Below are 22,151 nucleotides of genomic sequence, written 5' to 3'. Positions count from 1 at the left end.
ATAGGGGGTTGTGAGAGGGGGTGATAGGGAGGACTATTCCGTGGAGGGGATGTATATATGATATGCTATAACATGATAGGAATATGTAGGTAGGAGAAAGAAGGAAAGGAATAAAAGTTTATTTGTTGCATACTTTATAAAACTAAGATGTTCATTCATAGGTATGGTCTACTCTGAAGTCAAAGTTATACATTATTATATATTCTCATCTCCTCTCTCATCTCCTCTCTCATCTCCTCTCTCATCTCCTCTCTCATCTCCTCTCTCATCTCCTCTCTCATCTCCTCTCTCATCTCCTCTCTCATCTCCTTTCTCATCTCCTCTCTTATCTCCTCTTTTATCTCCTCTCTCCTCTCCTCTCTCATCTCCTCAAACTACCTAGATAGGTAGGTAGCCAAATACCACAATCACCACAATCACACCCTATCATTTCTTGTTATGTTAAATATTGGATCTGATGTTGATTGGTTTATATTGTAAGTATTGGGTATTGTGTATTGTGGTGTTGTGTGTTGTAGTTTTGTGGGATTGGGATTGGGATTGAGATTGGGATTATGGCATTGGAATTAGAATTAGAAGCAGAGAGGTGAGGTGAGGTGGGTGTTTGGAGGAGATATGATATATTTGAAGGGAATGTATTAGGAGGAGATATATTTGGAAGAGATATAATAGTCGGTTCTTCAAGCGACCGACTAGTTTCTAGTTGGGGAAAGCAAGTGTTTTTGGAAAGCGAGTATCCCTGTGAGATTTTGAATATAGATTTTGCAATTTTTATTGAAAAATATTTGAATTTTATAAATAATATTATAAATTTTGAAGCAATTCAAAAAAATCTAATATTATTAGAAAACTATAATCTTATTGAATATAATTATATAAAAAGTTTATAAATTATTCAAAAATTGAAAATTGTATATTAAAAATAAAACTAGATTTTTAATAAAATTGAATAATTTTAGTATATTTTGTATTCAAAATCTTATGAGAATACTTGCTTTCTAAGGATACTTGTTTTCCCTGATTAGGAACTAGTCGGCTGTTTATAAGAGCCGACTATTATTTAGAGGAGATATATTTAAAGAGAATATATTTGAAGGGGATATATTTGAAAAAGATATATTTGGAGGAGATATATTTGGAGAAGATATATTTGAAGGGGATATATTTAAAGGAGATATATTTAGAGGAGATATATTTAGAGGAGATGTATTTGGAGGGGATATATTTGAAGAGAATGTATTTGAAGGGAATATATTTAAAGAAGATATATTTAGAGGAGATATATTTGAAGAGAATATATTTGAAGGGGATATATTTAAAGGGGATATATTTGGAGGAGATATATTTGAAGAGAATATATTTGGAGGAGATATGATATATTTGGAGGGAATATATTTGGAGGAGATGTATTTGGAGGAGATATATTTGGAGGAGATATATTTGAAGAGAATATTTGAAGGAAATGAGAGTATTTAATATTCAGTATTCAGAATTTTTTCTTTAATTTTTTTATCGTTTATTTTTCTATATATTTTATTTTTTATCTTCAATCTTTTATACATATAAATCGGAGGAGAAAACTTATAGGATATTTAAGAATAGATTTTCTTTATATATATAATTAATGAAGTAGAGAAGGAGAAGGAGAAGAGGAATAATAAAAGTATTTTAATATAGTATTAGAAGGGGTAATAAATATATAAATGAGTATATAGATGAGTGTATAGATGAGTGAATAGATGAGTATATATATTAGTGTGTATATGAGTGTATATATCTATATCTATATATATAAGTATAAATTATAAATAAGAATATAGATTTTTATATAGTTAATTAGTTAGTACTTTCAACTAATATTGTATTTAGGAGAGAATAGAGATGAGATGAGATGAGATGAGATGAGAAGATGAGATAAAAAGGAGAATAAGAGAAAGAAAATAATAAAGAGAAAGATAAAGAAGATAATTAATATTCTTCTAATTATAGAGTAGTAGGTAAGGATATATAGATACTTTATTATAAGAGGATATAATATATAGTATATAGTATATCTATAGTCCTAATAAATATTAATTTAATTATTTATTTATTTATCTATTTATCTATTTATCTATTTATCTATTTATCTATTTATCTATTTATCTATTTATCTATTTATCTATTTATCTATTTATCTATTTATCTATTTATCTATTTATCTATTTATCTATTTATTCATAATATTAAGATTTAGATACTCTATATAACTAGCTAGATAGATAAAGAGTTATAACGATACTCCTTCTTATTCTTCTCCTCCTTCTTATACTCAATACTAATATTAATACCATCTCAAATCTCAAATCTTAAGTCTCAAGTCTTTAGTCTTATTAATATCTAGGATATCTAACATCTAATTATAAAATAGATGTAATAGATAGACTCGATAATTAAATGAACATTATGATTTTCTTATTATAAATACCTACCTAGATATTTATCTAGATATCGATCGTAGAGAACTCCTTCCTCCCCCCCCCCCCTCTCTCTCTCTCTCCCTCCCTCATACTCTATTTATTTTCTATCTATTTTCTTTTCTTCCCTTCCCTTTCCTTTCATCGAATCTAATTCGAATTCAAATCTTGAGAGAAGATAGAGTAGAGCCATCCATCTAGATAATTAATTGATTGATTAATAAATAAATCAGATTAATCGATTGATCGATCGATTAATTAATTCATCGATGGAGTTACTCACTCGTAGCTTGTTAGATGTTCTTACCTATCCTACCTAGATATGGATTGTCATCAGAAGTTTCTTTATACTTGTTATTTTTATAGATTGTCGATTTTTTATTTTGATTCTTGGTAGTGCGTGTATCGTAGTATATTTATTACCTAGTGCTATGGTGAAGTGCTATGGTGAAGTGCATGAAACGATGAGATTGAGGTGTTTATGCTATGTTATGCTATGCGATGCTATGCTATGCTATGCTATGCTATGCGATGCAATGGATACCTATGTGTGTATATGGATGGGTTTGGGATTGGGGTTTGAGGCTCGTGCGTGGCTGTGGCTGTGTTTGGTAGGAGGTGTGATTTTTGGATTTTGGAGTAGGTAGGTAGCTGGAGGTGTAGGTGGGTTAGGTGGTGAGTGCTGGCCCCGGTGATAAGTGGTGGGTGATAATTGTTGGATGCGATGGATAGGTGGGATGGAGAGTAGATATCGGGTGATGGGTTATGTACTAGGTATGTATGTAACTATATATGTATATGAGTAGAGTACGAAATATGATGTCTAGATATATGTAGATGTGTAGGTAGATAGATATGAGTAAGTATATATTAATTGAGATTTAATATTAGTATTAATTAATATCAATATTATAATATCAGAGATAATAACATTACAAGTGATTGTACCGGTACTTGAGTATGAAGGAGAGATTGATATTATCAATTTTTGAAATTACATCATCATCATCATCATGCTTGAAGTACGTACCTACTGATTGGTAGACAAAAAGTCGTAAGGAAAATTACCACCGTAGATAAGCTTGAATGCTTGAATGATCATAATCCCACTTATCGTACATGCGTTGGCAAATGTAGGTTGGATGGTTGGATGTAGTTGAGGTAGCTTGGGATGCGGGAGTTGAGTTGGTGATATGGGTGAGGGGAATTGGGATGGGATAGAATGGGATGGATGGATGGGTTGATTGGATGAAAGAGGAGGAGATGGAGGGAGATGGGTGAGGGGGGGTTGGATGGAGGGGAGATCTGATTGAATTGGAGGCTCGGAGGATGGTTTGAGGTTGTTATGGAGTCTTTGGATATGTATGTGGTAGGTAGGTTTGTAGTGGGGATTTTGATATGTGGTAGGTGTGTATGATATGAAAGACTGGATATGTGATGTAGATGCAGATGCAGTAGAGACCACGCGGAGTGATGGATTTTATGAGGAGTCTCACGTGGAAAGAAAATATGATTTGGTTGGAGAGGAGAGGAGAAGATGTGTACTCCCTGGTATGTATGTATGTATGTATGTATGTAGGTATGTATGTATGTACTTGCCCCTCTGTTACTTTTTGTTCTAGTCGTCTTCGATGCATAATCAATGTTGATGACAATAATTAAACCTTCTATTGATGGACTCGTGTTTTATATGTTGATAATTATTTGGGTTATGGAGATTTATTTCTGTGTCAAGATTGAATGATACTTGGATGGGTAGTATTGAAATAAGGTATGATTTATTTGTAACGTTTTATATTATATTGTGACTGCTAACAAGTAATATCTATGTCACTCCCTCTTGAGCTACCTCGACTTTTATATATATCTCCTTACCACATGGGCGTCCACTAGAGAGTATCCACTAGAGAATGAATGGATTTTTCTCTATTACTTGTATAACAATTTAATCAATGTAATATAAAATTAGATCAACACGAGTGAATGGCTTGATACAGCCAGCTAGCTAGACAGCCAGACAGACAGATAGACAATCAAACAGACAGACAACCAACCAGCCAACCAACCAGCCAAGTCTATCCTCTCCCAAACCAGATATCCATTTCCACCAAATCTATAAGGATGCTATGGAACCATCTATCCCAAGTCCAATCCAAAGACGACGAGAACAAATCGAATCCCCCAGTCTAAATTTCGCATCAGAAGCAAAGCATCGAATCCACTCATAATCCATATCCATATCCATAATCCATCACCCAGATATCAATCATCTCCTCTAATAAGGCTTTAACTCCGTGTACCACCATATCAGCGAGGGAAGATTTTCATTGGATTGACGGTCCCCGATCCACTGGGAGCAAAGCTAATATAAGATGTAAAGCTAAGGAGATGTAAAGCTAATGAGATTCCACGTTATTAAGATCCCAAGTTATTAAGATCCCAAGCTATTAAGATCCTAAGCTAGGTGGTATCTATAATCATAATACTCCGCTCCGTACAGACCACCGAGACCACCAAGCAGTAAAATGTTCAATGCACGGATTCATTTATCCCTCGTAGACCTTTGCAATCCCCTGAAATTTTAATTGATAGAAACCTCCGTCTCTAGTATGTCTTTAGTATATCCTAGTATGTCCTATTATGTCCTAGTACCGACTTGGTATCTTATTAGCATCTTATGTATCTGATTGGTATCTTATTAGTATCTTACTAGTGTCATATCACGCATATCACGCATATCTTTCAACTCCTCTTACAATCGCTGAGGGTTGTACCTGGGTAATAGATCCTTAAGATACCCATCTAGCACAACCACCTAACCCAACTAACCTCACTAACCCAACTCGTCCTCACCAATGGAAACTTAAACTACCGGACATCAAACTACCCAGGTATGGCTCAGCTTGGTATCCTCCGTACGGGGGGAAAGGTATGGTTTGGGTCAGGAAAAAAAAAAGGAAAAATGCAAGGAAATGAATGGGATTGGTTTGAAAATGGTACTGCTGGTCTGGTGCGTGTATATGACCGGGCTGGATTCAGAAAATCCCCTTTAATTGGTATATCGGATCTTCAATGTCAATTTCAATTTCAAAAATTGATTGATCGAATGCATATCGTATGGCGAGGAGAGAATGGCATAACATTCATAGCAGAGATAATAGCATATCAGCTCATTCAGCTCCCTTGGGACCATCCATTGATCCATTCATACGTGAAATGTCCTGTCCTTGCCTGTACGGTACTACATTTGATATTGAATTGAGGCAGCTTTGCTTTGCTTTGCTTTGCTTTTGGGGGGAAAACAAAAGAACGAAAGAAAAATAGATTCCTCTTTCCCCTCCCACCGCGCGAGAACGGTTGGTTTGGAGAATTAAGAGATAAACTCAACTGGACTCAACTCGACACAACTCGACACAACTCAACACTCATTCTTTTACTCAATCACTCACTCACTCACTCACTCACTTACTCTCACTCACTCATTCATTTTGTACTACTCAGGTACATACGGTGAAATAACACAATTTCATTCATCCATCCATTCATTCACTCATTCACTCATTTTTCACCCTCACACTCGACATCACAATCAATCCCAATCCCAAAAATCGACCCATACATCTCCAGCTATCCACTCACAACCTCCATCCCTCCAATTAATTTCTTATCCGAAGGAGCGCGAATCTGATACAAGACATCATATCCCCATCTCCATCCATTAATTTTCAAAGCAACAATTTCAGTTTCAACCTGCGAATGTCCTTTTCTTTACATTACTGGTAACAAAAGAATTTCATGATCAGCGATCCATCGAGAAACACACTCGACCGATTTTCGCAATCATGCCCAATTTCTTCTCACGCTTAAAGGGTAAAGATGGCCCAACGAAAGCATCCAAGAAGAAGGGAGAGGACGATGCCAATGATCAACTCCCAGCGAAGCCAACATGGACAGATGCATGGACACGAACCACCGTCGAACCAGAAGAGATTCAAAATCTGGTGAGGGGATGTACCGTGGAATTAAAATCAAGAGGTATGAAAATCTGATTCAGAATTGCATATCACCTCCCCCGTTATCGATTATGCACGAAGCCTAGGGGGAGGGGGAGGGAGGGGAATTTACTATGGAGTCTGCGTATGTGATGTTACACACTGCTAATTCGTGTCGGTCCTTGCAGCTTTGGATATGCCATTCCTTCTACTTCCATTCCGACCTACGTCAGATCCAAGTGCGGCCAGAACATTCATTCGGAATTTCTTCGATAAGAGACAATTGAGTCGGGAAATGTTGGCACAAGAGTTGAGACTTACGGAACCTATGGTGAGCTGGCAGACGGAACTTTCGAGTGGGATAAACAACTGATCTCAAATTAGGTTCTATGTAGTGTGCTTAAATGGTGCTGGGGTCGATTGGCCGGTGGTGTAGTTTCATGGGATGCATATGAATTGTTCAAAGTTGGGGAAAATGGTAGGGGATTTGGGATTCCAAGAGAAGGAGATCATGGCTAACTTTGAGCAGACTCGAGATATGCCCGCGACGCTTTTGTCACTTTTATACCTCTAAGTGTAGATTCGGATGCGAGAAAAGATATCATTTTTGATTTCTTCGATCTCTTGTCAGCAATTGCGGCACACGGGAAAACGAATGGTTTAGCTGGGCGCAAATTATCGAGATATGCGGGATGGTGGGCTTTCGAACATAATGATACAGGCAATGGATTTGAAGGTGGATATAAAGGATGGTCAACGTGGGTGAAATCCATCCGTCAGATTGATAAATGTGCTTACCATTCTCTAGTGCGGCTGATGCTGCAAGTCATCTATTCTTCGCCTATCTACGATCACTCTCTCCTGATTCCGTCTCGGGCACCAACGGTATATCCAAGTTACCTATGTCCCTACAGAAGTTGGTCCAGGAAACAGAATATCCACCAGAGAGACCCTCGTTATTACAACAATCGACGACAAAGGTGGTGATGATAGTAAATTCCGTTTCACCTACGCCATTTGCATTATTGCGAAGAGCAAATCACTTCCAGTATCGAGACGATGACCGCGCTCTACAACAATTCTCCGAATTTGAGGATCCAGTAAGAGCTTTGACTGATGAGTGCCGTCGTGTTTTGAGATCAATTTCTACTACGAATCAATCCCAGGTATCTAACTCTACAGAATCCACGGGTTTACGAGATGCCTCGTGGTCACGATTTGAGGATATTGGATTTTCTGCATCTTTTGATGATGAAATGGCCGATGATGAAAGTACCTTCTTAGGACCCAAAAAGCCAAAACCAATTCAAGGCCTAAGAACCACTCCGGCAAATGGTGGATCGAAGTCTGGCGACAGACCAACTACTCCTTCCTGGGCGGATTTCCTTTCTTCGGGCTTTGTTGATGATGGACCAAGTAGTCCTCCGCCTCTACTGTTACCACCGGATAAGATTCTACCACCTATCAATACTAGAGCAGGAAGTTCGCAGTCGCATCAACCTAGACTTGAGTCAAGTAAGGATTTGCAACCTGGTGAGCTTGCAAGTATCACTCGATTTGACTTGGATGATTCATTCTGGTGGGTTTGGATTAGTAGTTTGGCTGGCGAAGAGACGGTGGACCGAAAGGCTTCATTTGGACGATGCGCCTTGATTGAGACAACAATTAAAGGTGGTCGATGGTTGGTGATGGAAGAAATGGTCAAAGGCGCAGCCCCGGAGCCTGAAGCAGGTGCTTATATCGCGGAGAAGAAGAGCTTTTGGGGACGAACCAAGAAGAATAAGAATAGCGCAAAGCGACGAGGATCTACAGGCAAAACTGAGATGGAGAAACCCGGCAACTTGAAACCAGGATACAGTCAAAGTACTAGCGCAAGCAAGACTACCATTGGGCTTGATCAACATGCTCGAATTCAAGCAGCCGCAATTCAGTTACAACAAAGGCAAAAAAAGCAGGAGGAAGAGAAAGGATTAGCAGCGCGACGTGGAAGAAACGATTTTGAAGCAGCTTCTCTGAAAACGAACAGCGTGTTAACACTTCAGCCAATGCTCAAATCCGAAGCTTCTCCGGCAATGAAGTGGGCCAATAAATACGATAAAGATACTGTTCGAGAAGCATACCTGGGCAGTAATTTTATGGGTCGAGGTCTTGGAGAAGGTACTATGCAGTCAAACGGAAATTCATATGACCGTCAAGCGGCTCTGTCACCAGGTCTTAACAGCAACAGAGATCTACCCCTTACTCCAACCACTCCAACTGGACGTCATTCGCCTTTACCACCTCTACCAACTGGCGAAGATCAAGCTAAAGAGTCACGGGTTCCAATTTCACCAAGTAATGTTCATCCACTTGAGAGGAAACCTGTCCCAGTATCTCCTTTGAATCAAAACAAGCCAAGTATGGATATTCCAAGAGCTTCTATGGATCATGCACCCTCGAGTCCGGAAATTCTGGATGCGCCTAATAAGTTAAAGAAGAATAATCCAGCTGCTCCTGGTGGATTTAGAGGTATGTTTGGTAGAAAGAAGCAAACGAAGCCTGCTCCACCAAATGCTTCTCAAATGGCAATGAATGGCAAAGATGGACTCAAACCAGAAGGGAAGAAGCACAGTCTAACTAGACGATTTTCGAGAAAGAAGAATTCACTCAAGTCACCTACGAGTGAGAAGGGAGATGGATCGGTCTCACCAGCTCCTCCAGTTGCATCTGATGAACCTACTCCCGTCACTCCAATAACTCCAATGACTCCAGCAACTCCTCGCCGTCCTTCATACGAACATTCTATTGCAGATGATCTTTCTAGAGTTGATACTGTTGATGCTCGAGAAGCTCGTCAAGAATTCTCTAAATTTGATCAAGGTCCTCTTGAAGATTTCCCAGCATTTGTCCCAACAGCCGAATCCGATACGCCAAGAGGAAGTGAAGATTCTGGATCACCACCAAACAATGCTCAAAGTCAATATGAGGAAACCAATGAAGAACCTCAAGAAGAGCCACTTACACAACAAATTTCCCCTCAAGATAAATGGGCACAAATCCGTAAGAACGTTGCCGAACAAAAAGCTAGGAATAGAGAACTCGAAGAACAAGCTAGAATTGGACATCGTCCATCTACTGATAATGATGATGAGACTTCAGGTGAAGAGAGTGAGTATTCCCCTCCTTCTAAAGCTTCTTCATGGGGTGATATACTAATGGATCCAGCAATTGAATCTCGTGTTGCACGTATTAAAGCTCGTGTAGCTGAACTTACGGGTAATATGGAAAACAATAACTCGTCTGCTCCTCCACCTATTCGAAGAAAAGCTCTATAGATTCTTTTATATCTATGTCGATACCAATACATCTATGTCGAAACCAGTCCCGATACCGATACCGATACCGATTCCGATACCGATACCGATACCGATACCGAAATATACTCTTGTCATAACTCGCCTACGATCAAAATATTACTTGTAAATTGATGCCTCGCAATCTCAATCGTCCTGGCATCTATTTACATATGTTGGGAAGACTCCTATACATTCATATTCTATTGTCCAATAATTTACACACTCACACACACAGACGCAATTAAAGTTTTTTCTCGATATTCCATTCAGATCAGATCTTGATTATTGCAGCGCATATAATACGATCCGATCGATTTTGTTCGATTTCTCGGACTTTTTTCTTTTTTTTTTTTGTTCATTCGCGGATTTTTTCTTCTACCATTTTTTTGAGATACCATTCATGATTTCTGTTCTGCATTTGCGCATTTTTGCGAGTTGTTAAGTGAGGGGATAGGACTAGGGGGGGGGGATAAAAGACTGGGAGATAGAAGTAAGGCGGATAAGGGAAGGGGAAAGATTGCTTGCGATCTGGATCTGGATCTAGATTTGTAAAGGTGTGTGGGGGAATTGGCAGGTGTGGATATGATTCTATTATATTTGATTGTCGGTTTTTGAGAAAGTGGATAATGAGAAGATAGATAGAGGAGTGTTTGTGGGGTAGGATGTTAAAATAAGAGAAGAGAAGAGGGGTGAGGAGAAAATGGAAGAGGATGATGTTTAGATACCAGTAATTGAGAATGAGATTTGAGATGCAGTTGAATTTGCAGATGGTGTTCGAGAGTGTTTAAATAGGAATTGAGAATGAGAATGTGAATACATATATGATTGAGAAAATATGATTGAGGGTTGAGATAAGATATGATGAGTTTTGAGGTATTTTATTGTTTTTTTGTAACTGTGTATATAGACAGGTATGTGTAGGATTCTGAGGGAATAGAATAAAGTGTTTGGAGAAGGTTCAAGTGAATAGGAGTCAATTGAGGCGAATAGGAAGGAGTGAAATGGAAAGGACATTAAGTGAAAATGAATGTGTATTTGGTATGGATGTGAAATGAAAATTTGGGGGAAAGGGGAAGGGGGAAGAGGGAAGGGGGAAGAGGGAGGATAGCTCGGGAAACTTGGGGGTAGGTATCTAAGTTTTGGGTTTTGATGAATTGCGATGGGGGCCGGGGGGCTGATAGGGGGAAGGGGAGGGGGAAGGGGAAAAGGAGCGGGAAGGGGGAACGGGGGCGGGGGATGGTGGGGGGGAGGCGGGGAGGCGGGGGGCGGGCAGAGGGGGCGCGGAGGGAGAGGAGGGCGAGGAGCGGGACGGCCAGCGCGGAGCGGGCGGAGAGTAGGAAGGCCGGCGGCGTCGTAGGAGGCTATAAGTGACGGGACGCCAAGGGAGGACCTCAAAAAAAAAAGAAGAAATGAAAGTAAGTAAGGAAATAGAGGGGAAATTGAAAAAGAATAAATAGGAATAAATGGAATAAATGGGAATAAATGAGAATAAATGAGAATAAATGAGATGGGGTGGATTGGGATTGGAGGTGGGTTATTGGAAATGTATGTCTTTAGGTATGTATATATATATTAATGAGTTGGTGTGGTTGTTGGTTAGTTTTTAAGTTTGATCTCGGAGGTGGAATGTTATGAGTGTAGTTTGTGGGTAGGTATGCTGTACTGTGCTGTGGCTGTGGCTGTGATAAGTAAGGGCAGATGGATGAATGGGATGATGATAGGATGATTGGTGGTTGTTTAGGAGGGAGGGCTTATGTGTTAATGATTGATGGTTTGTAATGTGTAATATGTGATAGGAGTTGGCAAAAGAAAAGGAAGAGGTGGAGATGTTTTAGACGGAGACGAAGCGAAGCGAAACGAAATGACCAGAGGTAGTGGAACTTGGTAGGAGTAGGTAGGTATATGAATTATCTAGCTAGATATTTATCTGTTTGATCATTGTGATTTCATCTAGCTGGAGTGTTCTTTATTTGGGGATCGGGATTCGATATGTGATTGATGTATTTGATGTTAAGTGATGTTGAGTAGTATTAATGTATGCTAATGAGAGGATGTATCTTCTTATTGTTAGTGATAAGTTTTGTTGTATATTTGATTTTAATTGTTCTTGGGTTGATTTAAGAGGGAGAAATTATTTGGGTTTGGAAGATGGGGAGATGAGGAGATGGAGGTTGAATGATTTCGGGATTTGATATAGTTTAATGTTAATGAAACATATACTAGTATATAGTGTATATTAATAAGGATATATCTTCTATTACTAATAAAAAGTTTTGTTGCACATCTTATTTATTAAATGTTTTTAAGTTGATCTAGAAGGGAGAAATTATTTGAGTTTGGGAGATGGGAAAAATGGAGGTTGAATGGATTTGGGGAGGGGCCTCGTGGGTGCTTTCTTGGACTCCTTTTTAACTGGTATTTAAGTTCTGTACGGTGGATTGAGACGTGGGATGGGGGATAGAAGTTTGTTTGGGAGTTTTGGATTTCTAGTTGTATTGTTTGTGCTTTGGGATTCTTGTAGGACTGAAAAGGGAGATGGAGAGGGAGATGGGGGAGGTAGAAGGAGAAATAGAGGATGAGAAGAGAAAAGGAGAAAAAGGGGAAAACTTATTGACTTATTTATATAAGCGAGTTTGAACATCTTCAAGCTAGATAAGTGTGGGGTTTTTATTGCGTTGATGATAATATCTAGGTACTTAGGTAGTGTTATCTGATATAAAGAGATGCAGATAGGTGAATGATTTTGAAAATAGAGTAAGTGTTCGAGGTTGTGTGAAATGGAGTGGCTCTTGTGTGTGAATCTGGATGTTTGTAAATGTAGAGAGGGAAGTTTTGGTTGTTTAGGTAGCTATAACTAGTGTAGAGAGGGGTTTCGGGGATGGCGTTTGAGGGGTTGTCACTGTGCTGGTGTTGATTTGTATGGTTTGGTGGTGAGGAGAAATGGCTTGTAACGGTGGAAATAGTGTGTTATGGATGGTGTATATGCTGTTATGACTCGGGAATGATAGTGTCTATTCACAAGGGAAGAATATTTAGAATGAGGTAGTTGCGTTGAATTGTTGATGCAATGCTGGAGATTGATAATTTGATTTCATTTCTCTTACTCTTTTGAGATACCTTTTCTAGGATTTTGAGTGTACCCGATTTCTGCATCTGCTTCAGTGCTCGCAATGGGTCGATTTGGTACTTTTGTTTGAAACCCCCAGTCAAACTGGCGTATGGTTTATAAAGTCCAGCTGTATCACCCTCTCTCATCCATTGCGGGCACTGATCTGATCTCATGTAAGAGTTCTGGAACCTACTTAACCTTACCGCACATGTAACGCTTTCCGGCTAAGATATTTAATTATTCGGAGTTTTATACCCTGGTTTATTGATTACAATATATAATGAAACTGAAAATTACATTAGATTTTAATTAAGAATCACTTAAATTATTTAAAAAAAAAATGAATGATTTATTTTCAAATATTTTTAAATTGGAAATTAGAAAATTTTTAAAAAATTTGTTTATTTTGTATAGGAAAAGCATTACAAGTTAAAAATTCTGAACATTTTTAATTAAAAACTTATATAACTTTTTAATGAAAATATTTAAAAATAAATTAGAATTTTTTAATTGAAATAATAATTTATATTGTTTATTAAAAAGTTTTTATAATTTAATATCAATAATTATATCAATTATATAATATTTTAATTTATATAGAGAAATATAAATTTTGCAGGAATTATGTCACAAAACATCACGGTGTGCGGTAAGTATGTTCGATAACTCTTAATTTTGTCTTAAAGAAATGTATTTAGGGAGGGAAAATGAGCAATTGTGTTGATCGAACGGGTAGAGTAAGAGCATAAAAAAGGGAAGGAATGTACTTGCATTTAGATAGGGTAATAGCGACAATTTAGCAAACTCGCGAATTTCAAGAATAGCATCAAAGAGATGTTCTTAAATCGACTAAACAAGACGGGCATTATTCAACTCGGTGATCATGAAATGCATTCGCGATTTGATGAATCTTCTGCGTGTCTTTCGAAATAGACTTGGATGAATTAAGGTATGTATCAAGTGTTGTTTACATGTACTAAGAGTAAAACGCAGCTTTTGATTGTGAAAGAAAGCGGATATATTGTTTGCGTGCGTATTGGAAAAGTCCATCATTTTGAATGCTGCTGAGAGTCGCATTATCATTGATATATCGGTCTTATTGTGGTAACTTTCGCATTCCGGTTGACCAGTCTCTGGCCCTAGAGAGATGTTAGGAAGAGGATGAGTAGTAAGCGGAAGTGTCATTTCTCGGAGAGGTTTGATTGGTCATCAAAGAGCTCATCCAATTAAAAGAGAAAATCGACAAAACACCAATGATGTGTGAACACGACATTATGGTGGACAGTCTTTTGGTTACACAATGCAGTGTACAGCCTCGGCGTACGTATATCATACATAAGAAGGCTTTATGTCTCGTCGCATCAAGAAAAGACTGCATTTAACATTGGATGAATCGCGAAGACTCTCCATTTCGCTTTGAGCATTGCTAATATGTCTATATCGTCGTTTTTGAGATCACTACAGTCACATCTCTCACCTTCCAAGAAGAAACGTACGTCGCCTTCTCCAATCTGTTCAAGATGTCAGGAATTTCTGGATTCTTGCAACTTTCAACAACCTACTGGTTTACTTTCGTTCAAGACTCTTTCTAAGCTACCAACTCCTCCTGTTGTGGAAAATTGCTTTTTATGTTTAAAGCTCTTGGGTTCATGTCTGGTTGAACTTGCAGATCAAGCCAATTATATTAAAGCTCTGAGACTCAGTCCTCAACATGTTTTGGATAATTCATCGCAGTGTATGTTAATGTCTCATGACTTGGGTCGACATACCATTTCGAAATCGATTTCCTCTGGCTGGCTTCCTACTGAAGAGGAAGGTGAAGAAATGAGCAGTATGTCTCGAGACCTCGGGGTATATTCGCAAAAAAGTGGGTGACAAACAGATGACTATGGAATATTTTTAAATGCTGACAACACTCCTCTCAGAACTCGCTGGCTTAGAGAGTTTTGTCTCAGTAGCTTCTTTCACAGGCTCTGATGAGAGTCTGAATCTTTCCAAACAATGGTTACAAAACTGCAATGAAAGCCATGTTTCCTGCTCGAGCAAAGATACCACGTACCCACGTTTTCTTCCTACTCGTCTCATTGATATCGGAATGGAAGAATCAGCGATCACTCCACGACTTTGTTTAAGAAAAGACGTTCCAATTAATTCAGTTTACTTGACTTTAAGTCATTGTTGGGGGAAGACTATGCCAAAAATTACTCTTCTTCAGGCAAACATCGAGTTTATGCTTCGCGAGATAAACTTTTCACAACTTTCGAATGCCTTCCAAGACGCATTATGGGTAGTACGGAAATTAGGAGGACGATATATCTGGATTGATTCTTTATGCATCGTTCAAGATTCCGAGACTGATTGGTTAGTAGAATCCGCCAGTATGTGTGATGTCTACTCGAATAGTTACTGCAATATCTGTGCCACAGCTGCGAGAGATGGTAGTGAAAGGATGTTCCGTAATAGAGAGCCATTACAGGTACAGCAGGGTTGGTTTAAAACAGCTGGCGATGAGGAAAATTACTGTGTCATTGACGAAGATGAATGGGAAAATGAGGTGGAAAATGGCATGTTATCCTCTAGGGCTTGGGTCTGCCAAGAACGCCTATTGTCTAGACGAAATCTTCACTTTGGCTCTAGACAATTATTTTGGGAATGTCTAGATCACGAGGCTTCTGAAACATTTTCCAGAGGCATTCCACAACAAGTCATCGAAGGCCGAAATGTAAAATCCCGGGTCAAAGTACTTGTTAATTGCATCGACAAATGTCAATCAGGCATGCCTTTCGAACTTGGACAAATCTGGGAGAAAATTGTAAAATTGTATATGAAAAGTAATCTAACTTTCAAAACGGACAGACTTGTTGCAATCGGAGGAATGGCGAACGCAGCAGCTCAACACATAAGGGGGAAATATTTAGCGGGAGTATGGGAAAAAGACCTGATATATGGTATTCTTTGGAACGCTCGAGAATACCCATCCATTCTTTCCAAATTTACCGAAGCTCCCCCAGAGAAGCAAGAATATACAGCCCCGAGCTGGTCTTGGGCCTCTTTTAATGCAGAAATAGAATTTCCTCGAAGGGTCCACAGAAATAGAAGAGATGAGAGATTTCCTCAGATCTTAGAAACACATCTGGATCTAGCAATTGATAACCCATTTGGGAAAGTATGCGGTGGATATATCAAGCTCAAGGGAGATATCACTTCCGCTACTTGTTCTCGCGCAGGATTGTCCTGCTCACCACATTATCATAGCGATTTTGAGATCTGCTTCGGACGAGATGGCAAAGAATGGAAAAACCCTGGCACAACACGCTTGGTTTGTGACTTTGAAGATATGACAGAAATCGAGCGACGGGAAATATATCTTCTGCCTGTCTATAGCTTCACCTTGAGGTATAGGGACTGGAAGGCTAGGGGTCTTATACTGTTCCCAACAAATAGAGCGAGATGGGAATTCCGCAGGTGTGGTATATTTGAGTATGGTTGTAATGATGACCACGAGGATTTTATGTCTGAATGTAGATATTTCAGCCGCAAGCAGAGAATTGAATCGCCCGAATTTGGTCTACAAGATGACGGAAAATTTATTATCAAGATCTTTTGATAACTGGGGTGATGTTGGCATACGTATTTAAGTTCAATTAGTTTATGATGCGGCAAGTCATTGTTACAATAATTGTGCTTTATTCAGCATGGCTTGAATCTTTGTGAAAAATTTGCGCGTTAATAATAAACTTGGCTACCGAGACTTAGATCGGTTTAGTTAAATTCTATATTCTAGTCTGCTGTTTGAAAAGAACGGAACGCGGCAAGTGTATAATTCTCTATGAATACTCACTAGCTTTAGCTTCTATATGTCATGTTTACTATAATAAGCCACTGAAGCTGATCATCAATTAGTCTGTAAAATATTAGCATACAAAAAGTCAGTTTAGTATCATACACATTCAATCTACGTAAGTTACGATTTTGCAAATCCAGAATAAGTTTTGTATCACTCGCTATCTTTTTTTGCTAGTTCCGACTCTTATAGAACGAAGGGTTGAGTCTCTCTAATGTTCGTCTGGTTTTCTAAACTATATTTCTGGGATCTCAACCCCTTACCTTGTATACAATAGCATGATTTGTTTTGTCATCTTTGTTTTCTCTTTACTGTGCTAACTATAGGTAGGTATTTGGTGCTATTCTTGACTACTCGCTCGTCTATATATAACCGAGGATCTAGGTTTTGATTTTTGTGGATTAGCTTCGATTCTTTCGGTTAAGAGAAAGTTAACAATGATAGGATAGAGATTCTTTGTTGTTTGATGTTTGATGTTTGTGCTTGCATTTGGGTTCGGAATGGTATGTTCGCACTTTGTATTTGGTATATATTTTTGGGGGTAGGAGTTAGAATATACAATGTAAACAAAACTGGCGAGTTGTAGACTCGCTAGTCTTGTTATAGATAATGGAAGATTGAATATCAAGGCAGTCTGAGGGATCAGTTGGAGATATGTAGTAGAATTAGAGAGGCTGGAAAGAGGTGAATTTGAAGATAGAGGTTGATATTGAGGCGAGGAGTAGATAGTTTGCCGTGGTGGAAGTGGATTACAATAAGCGAAATACTGGTGGCTATTCACGGAAGGGACAGGGTTGGAAATACTTTACTTGCTGAAACCAGTGTTGGATTCGAACTGGATATTAAGAATAGAAGATATAGATTCTAGCCTTGGGCTTATACTATGAGGACAAAATTACAAAATCGGCCACTAAAATACAATTGCTTGCGACAGACTAAGTCGTCAGATATTCCCACCGGCAGCATAACAAGTTTTGGTTGTTCATAGGTGCAACTTCATGGCTTCTTAATATAGGCGAAAGTTCAGGCATAGACTCAGAGGGGTGATGTTAATTCACTGTCCAGATATCAAAATCAAGAGAAAACTAATTAGAGCAAAAGAGTAAGTGGTGCAGATTTGTCGTTTGTGACCAAGACCACATTTCACTATATGTATAAGGTTTCATGTGGCAGTCGTATCATTCTTCAGAGATGGGCTTTTTTACAAGTCACGTTTAAGATCACTTTCGTAAAATGGTTGAGATACCTAACATTACAGATTAATTATTAACACAGTCACTGTCATACATTTACTAGTAATGTGAATAGATAGATGTATTCGGTGACGAGAATAGTGCGCGATAGTAGTGACAATATAAAAAAATGATATAACAACCCAGATCTTATGGTAATTGGTTAGTTTCAGAGTACAACTAAAGCTGGGATGAGAAACTTTGGCTTTCAGACGCTTTCATTTGAAAATAATTCTCAATATTTCTGTTGGACTGAGCTGTCGTTCCCGGGGCGGACATGATCGCTTTTGATCGTCATATGGGTAGAAGGAGGCTACGCCTTAAATAGACAGAATATCCATGAAGTAAAGACTTACCCATTGTATTGTGTATAACATGAAAGTCAATCCACAACAAGAATGTCCTAGGACCCACTCTTTGACAAGCGTAAAAAATCCCAAGACTTTTTTAGAGTTTCAAGTTGAATGCTGATCAGATTTTCTAAAGTTGAAATTAAGTTCCAATAGAACATAAAATCATCGAGATTATACTATCTCTGAACCTATCAATGAAATGCAGCGCACAATAAACCTTGCTTGATATCTTGAGGAGGCCAACCAGATATCTTTCCTTCATACCTAAGTAGGCAATCAAGAACGTATGAGCAATCCAAAGACACTTAAAATATTTTATCTACGGTCGTAAAGCAGCAAAATTTACGAAAAGAGAAGCGATGACATCTAAACCTAGTATTATCGAAGCAAATTGTGATAACTGGAAAACCTCAATAAAACCGCTGGTTGGGACAAAAATCCGTTGCTACACGAGAAGAGAAGTGGGAAAGAAAAGAGTCGTTTGTATATATGATCCCATTTTCAGCTTTCGTTTTTCGAGTCAATTTTTCTAGCAATTTCTATACTTCCCTTAAGCGAGACCCCTCAATTGCCCCACTTCTTTCCTGTACAAACACTTGTAAATAACAAACAACCCAAAAACCCAGATCACTCCATCAAGAACCAATGCACTAATTTATATCTACAGAGTTTCAGTGTAAAAAAAAATAAAAAAATATCCCGTGCAGGGTTTGAACCTGCGATCTTCTGTGTTCTTTAAAAACTCATGTGAGAATTCTGTGAGACAGATGGCATGACCACTAGCCCAACGAGATCTTTTGATTGGTTGTTTGATCAATTTGATATGTCGGGATTGTAATTTAGACCTATAAACCATACAGCTTAGCGGTGGGTTAGGGGTAAGATTTTGGAGGGAGTGAGAAGAATGTTCATCAATCGGATAATCAATTTGTAGAGCTACGATTTTTGTAAAAAGCATCTACATTCACTTATCAAGTTACTTTACAGAGTTTCTTCTACATGTTTCAATGATCAAGATAGAACTATGCAACAACGACATGCTGAACTGGCTAAACTTTACACTTAGAGTCATATCTCTTGAAACGGCGGCGAGTTGTCATGCTTCCACGAATATTGTTCTCGAGAATAGAACTTTCAGCTTTTCACAACAGGAACAGCAAGTAAATTAACAAATATCAATATCATTGTCCAGCTTTTCTGTTGCACAGCTTGCTGTTATTAACTCTCTCAACGAATCTGGAGTTTTCTACACCAATTTGAGAGCCTATTCCAGCTTACACGGATGTGATTCTCAAAAAACACTAGAAAAAGTTGTCGAAAGCTTGAGTCGAACTGAGTGGTGACCAATTGGTAGATCCTCCATATTTTGTGCTACCTGGCGTACTGTATGTAAGAACCTTGTGCTTGGGGAATCAATCAAGCATCTAGTGCCCAGAATACTAAAAATAATATTGGGGAAGCCTTTTGAGCCCTATTAGATGGCTGGCCAAGACATGGAGATTGGTATCGTGTATGCTGCTGACACAATTGAAAATTTAGACGGAGGGCTCATGCCTTCGAGTGAAAAGAACCTATGATTAACATGCATGCAATTTTAGTCACTTTCTAGGAATCCCATTCTTTTCGAGACATCTGGATTCTTTGGTAAGCTTTGCAATCATTTCCGGTAGACTATCGGAGCGATACGACCGTATATTGAAAATATTGGACTGTCGCCGTGAGATTTCCTCCGTTGTATCCAGCCAATACTCGCCTAACGCGTTGGTGAACTAGTATTGTCCTCACGATGGAAAAGTAATGAGATTTTCCCATTATTCTTATGGCGACAAAGCCTTCGTGGATCGTAGCGGACGAGGCCGACAAACAGTGTAGAGCACGAGCAGCGTCTAGAAAGTGTCAATCATTCCATCTTCACTTTATTTTCGGACATTGTGTTTTCTAGAGTTTGTTTATGTATGGTTTCTGTATTATCTAAGTACCTTGGCAGTTCATAGTTTAACTGTTTGGCTTTCTTGCTTGTATCCACGTTGCAAATCATTCAAGTCACACAAGAGAATGTCAGATGATTGCAACAATATCATCATTATCATGGTTCATTCATTTTCAATTAGATTTGGAGAGCTTTGCGCCTTTCACTAACTGGCATATACTTTTATGAATGTTCAATTTTTGTAACAGGGGTTTTTCATTGTCATGTTATCATGTCATCACGGAACATCCGAATCGTTCCAGTGAGAACACCGTTACCCAGCTACAATTCTCCCATACTGCCAGCTACCCTGCCGCACCAATGAAATATAGCCGAAAACCGCAATAGAATAATTGTCATTCCTCTGAATATCCTGTTCCACTCCCCATCAATGACATGCCAATCACATCCATATCACATCAAATGGATCTTGCGTGATTCTAGCAGACAAAGATCTGGTTCCCGCCGATAAAATTAATTTTCCTTTAAGAAAACGTTTCTATAACGACCACGAAGTCTTAATTCATCCTCGCTGTCTACAGGGATAACCCACTTGCCATGGAGACCCAAAACCTCGTATGCCAGGGTCCAACTGCTAAGTTTCAGCTGATATGCGGCGATAGTAAGGCCGAGTTGCTTAAAACTATAGTGGTCGTCCAGACGGGCGATGACCTCCACTTTTGTGAGATTGAAGCTGTTCAAGACGGATATGACTGTGGCGACTGTAGCAAGTCTACCGTTGCATGTCACGACATTGTGATGCTGTTTGGGTGCCTTGATGAGAATCTTGACGTCGTAGATGACCGCAGCGTATTCCATAAGAGCATCTAAAAAAGCTTTAATATCCGAGAGCGACTCCGACTGGGAAAAATCGAGGTCGATGATCATCTGAAAGTTGTCTTCAGTCTTCTCAATGGTCAAGGCAGGGTGTTGACGAAGAGTTGAGAAGTCGAACTCTGCAATATCAGGTCCGTTGACAGCAAGTTTATCTTGTTGGACAGGTTGCTCTGGTTGGAAAAGCTGGCTGCCATCGCCGTGGTTGCTGTCAGCCTGCTCACCCTGGATGGATTGGCTACCGCCATCGTGGCCGTTGCGAGTCATATTTACTTTGGAAAGAATCGGTTAGTAAATAGAATTCTAAAGGTTTGAGTCGAAGTAACTCTCAGATAGCAAGTGTCTTGAGTATGAGAAGATAGGAAGTCTCTTGAGTATGGGAAGATGTTTGAGTTCGTCCCTTCTGACTGATGGATATGGATATTCTTATAGAAGTATTTGCTACTGCAAGGTATATTGTAACTTGATTCCAGAGTGAAATACAGGAATGGGTACAGTCACCTATGCTAGGGGCCGTAGTATCCGATCGAATCAAAAGTTTAATTTATAAGCAAGGATGTCACACATATACATTCACTTCGGCCTCTTCAATATTTTAGATTGTTTTAGCATCATTCCTTGGTTCTAAGGCGTGGTAACTAATCGTTTCTTGGAAGCATGGAGATTGAAATATCGGGTTCTAACTAATAAGCTCTCGAACGTCAAACAAATGTTTATTGTCAATCTCTAGACCTTGAAGTATCGTGAGGTAGAGTATGAAATTGAAAAAGGCAAATAATAGAGTTACTAGACTTGATAGTTATAATTCATGAATCAATCTTGTGGCAATGAGATGTTGAATTTTCTTTCTTTGAATGGAGATCTAAACCCATCTATGTATAATAATGTCACTTACCCCAAGATATCTCAGTTTAAAGCTAGAAGGAATTGCTGACTCTATCAAGGCATCAAGACATCAATATATTCATACTTCGAGTCATCATTCAATGCAAATTTATTACTTCAATGGTACAATTAAGCTATCAAC

The 22,151-nt window shown here is 38.7% G+C and overlaps 3 protein-coding genes across 3 annotated transcripts; 2 read left to right on the top strand and 1 right to left on the bottom strand.

The window, feature by feature from the left end:
- Positions 1 to 6,298: 6,298 nt before the first annotated feature.
- On the top strand, positions 6,299 to 9,762 carry EAE98_001356 (uncharacterized protein; the record flags this gene model as incomplete). The annotated part of the gene is made up of 6 exons (XM_038948975.1): positions 6,299 to 6,491; positions 6,637 to 6,779; positions 6,833 to 6,926; positions 6,978 to 7,206; positions 7,257 to 9,595; positions 9,653 to 9,762. The coding sequence occupies 6 exons, from the start codon at positions 6,299 to 6,301 to the stop codon at positions 9,760 to 9,762; spliced, it is 3,108 nt and encodes a 1,035-aa protein (XP_038815241.1).
- Positions 9,763 to 14,323: 4,561 nt separating this feature from the next.
- On the top strand, positions 14,324 to 16,499 carry EAE98_001355 (uncharacterized protein; the record flags this gene model as incomplete). Its single annotated transcript, XM_038948974.1, has 2 exons — positions 14,324 to 14,759; positions 14,818 to 16,499. 2 exons carry the CDS (start codon positions 14,324 to 14,326, stop codon positions 16,497 to 16,499), a joined length of 2,118 nt encoding a protein of 705 aa, XP_038815240.1.
- A 4,265-nt stretch (positions 16,500 to 20,764) lies between these two features.
- On the bottom strand, positions 20,765 to 21,391 carry EAE98_001354 (uncharacterized protein; the record flags this gene model as incomplete). The annotated part of the gene is made up of 1 exon (XM_038948973.1): positions 20,765 to 21,391. The coding sequence occupies one exon, from the start codon at positions 21,389 to 21,391 to the stop codon at positions 20,765 to 20,767; it is 627 nt and encodes a 208-aa protein (XP_038815239.1).
- Positions 21,392 to 22,151: the final 760 nt, after the last annotated feature.

This window comes from Botrytis deweyae, assembly GCF_014898535.1.
Source record: "Botrytis deweyae strain B1 chromosome Unknown BDEW_002, whole genome shotgun sequence".
In the NCBI taxonomy this organism is placed as follows: domain Eukaryota; kingdom Fungi; phylum Ascomycota; class Leotiomycetes; order Helotiales; family Sclerotiniaceae; genus Botrytis; species Botrytis deweyae.
Note: the sequence above shows the minus strand (reverse complement) of the source record. Positions and strands in the feature narration are given on the sequence as shown.